The sequence below is a fragment of the Charadrius vociferus genome, unplaced genomic scaffold, assembly GCF_000708025.1.
Source record: "Charadrius vociferus isolate BGI_N301 unplaced genomic scaffold, ASM70802v2 scaffold69, whole genome shotgun sequence".
Taxonomy (NCBI): domain Eukaryota; kingdom Metazoa; phylum Chordata; class Aves; order Charadriiformes; family Charadriidae; genus Charadrius; species Charadrius vociferus.
The window spans coordinates 779,826-780,487 of NW_009649937.1; the positions used below are offsets into that span (position 1 = coordinate 779,826).

Sequence of the window (662 nt, forward strand, 5' to 3'; positions counted from 1 at the left end):
CTCCTCCGTCCGCCATGTCTCACAGTAGCTCTCGGGCAAGCGCCGGCCCTTGGCATCCGAGCCGTGCCAAATGCTTTTCTGTGGCCTGGAAAGGAGAAAAGTGGGGGGCTGCCACTGCCCCCACCGCAGTCCAGACCCCCATCTCCCCTCCTTCCCCATCACTCAATCCCATGCTTACCATCCCGCATCCTGCAGGACATCCCGGCCGTCAAAGGAGAGGATGCGGGCACCAGCTTGCAGTGGGGCCCCGCTCCCCGTGAATAGGGCTTCCCAGTTACTGAAGAGCACTTCATCCTGGTGCAGGGGTGGAAAAAGGAAGGGGGTTAGCCCTGCCAGCACTCCAAGAGTATCACAGGAGCTCCGAGCCTTGGCAGCCCCCTGGGAGCGGATACTCTGCAGCCACTGCTGTGCAGATGGATGGGGGCTCTGAGATGCTTTGCATCCCTCAGAGCTCATAGGGTATTGGGAAGGGGACACACATACTCGGAGGTTCACGATGGGCACGGCGGCACGGTCAGCCCTACGCACAATGCTGTAGAGGTCCTGCAGGCGGGAGGAGAGGAAGGCGCGGAAAGTGCCAGCCAGCCCAACCTGCCGGGCTTGCTGGAAGCACTGGAAGTCAGCACCCCGGATGCCGCGCATGCCCACGCTCAGTGGGGCAT

General features: G+C 62.4%; 1 protein-coding gene across 1 annotated transcript in view; it reads right to left on the reverse strand.

The window, feature by feature from the left end:
- COL18A1 (collagen, type XVIII, alpha 1) overlaps positions 1–662 on the reverse strand; it is a gene marked incomplete at its 5' end in the record, with an annotated part of 57,051 nt that overhangs the window by 924 nt on the left and 55,465 nt on the right. Inside the window, 3 exons of the mRNA XM_009891408.1 lie at positions 1–85; positions 179–294; positions 484–661. Coding sequence (XP_009889710.1) covers positions 1–85; positions 179–294; positions 484–661 — 379 coding nt within the window. The remainder of the gene's footprint in view (positions 86–178; positions 295–483; position 662) is intronic.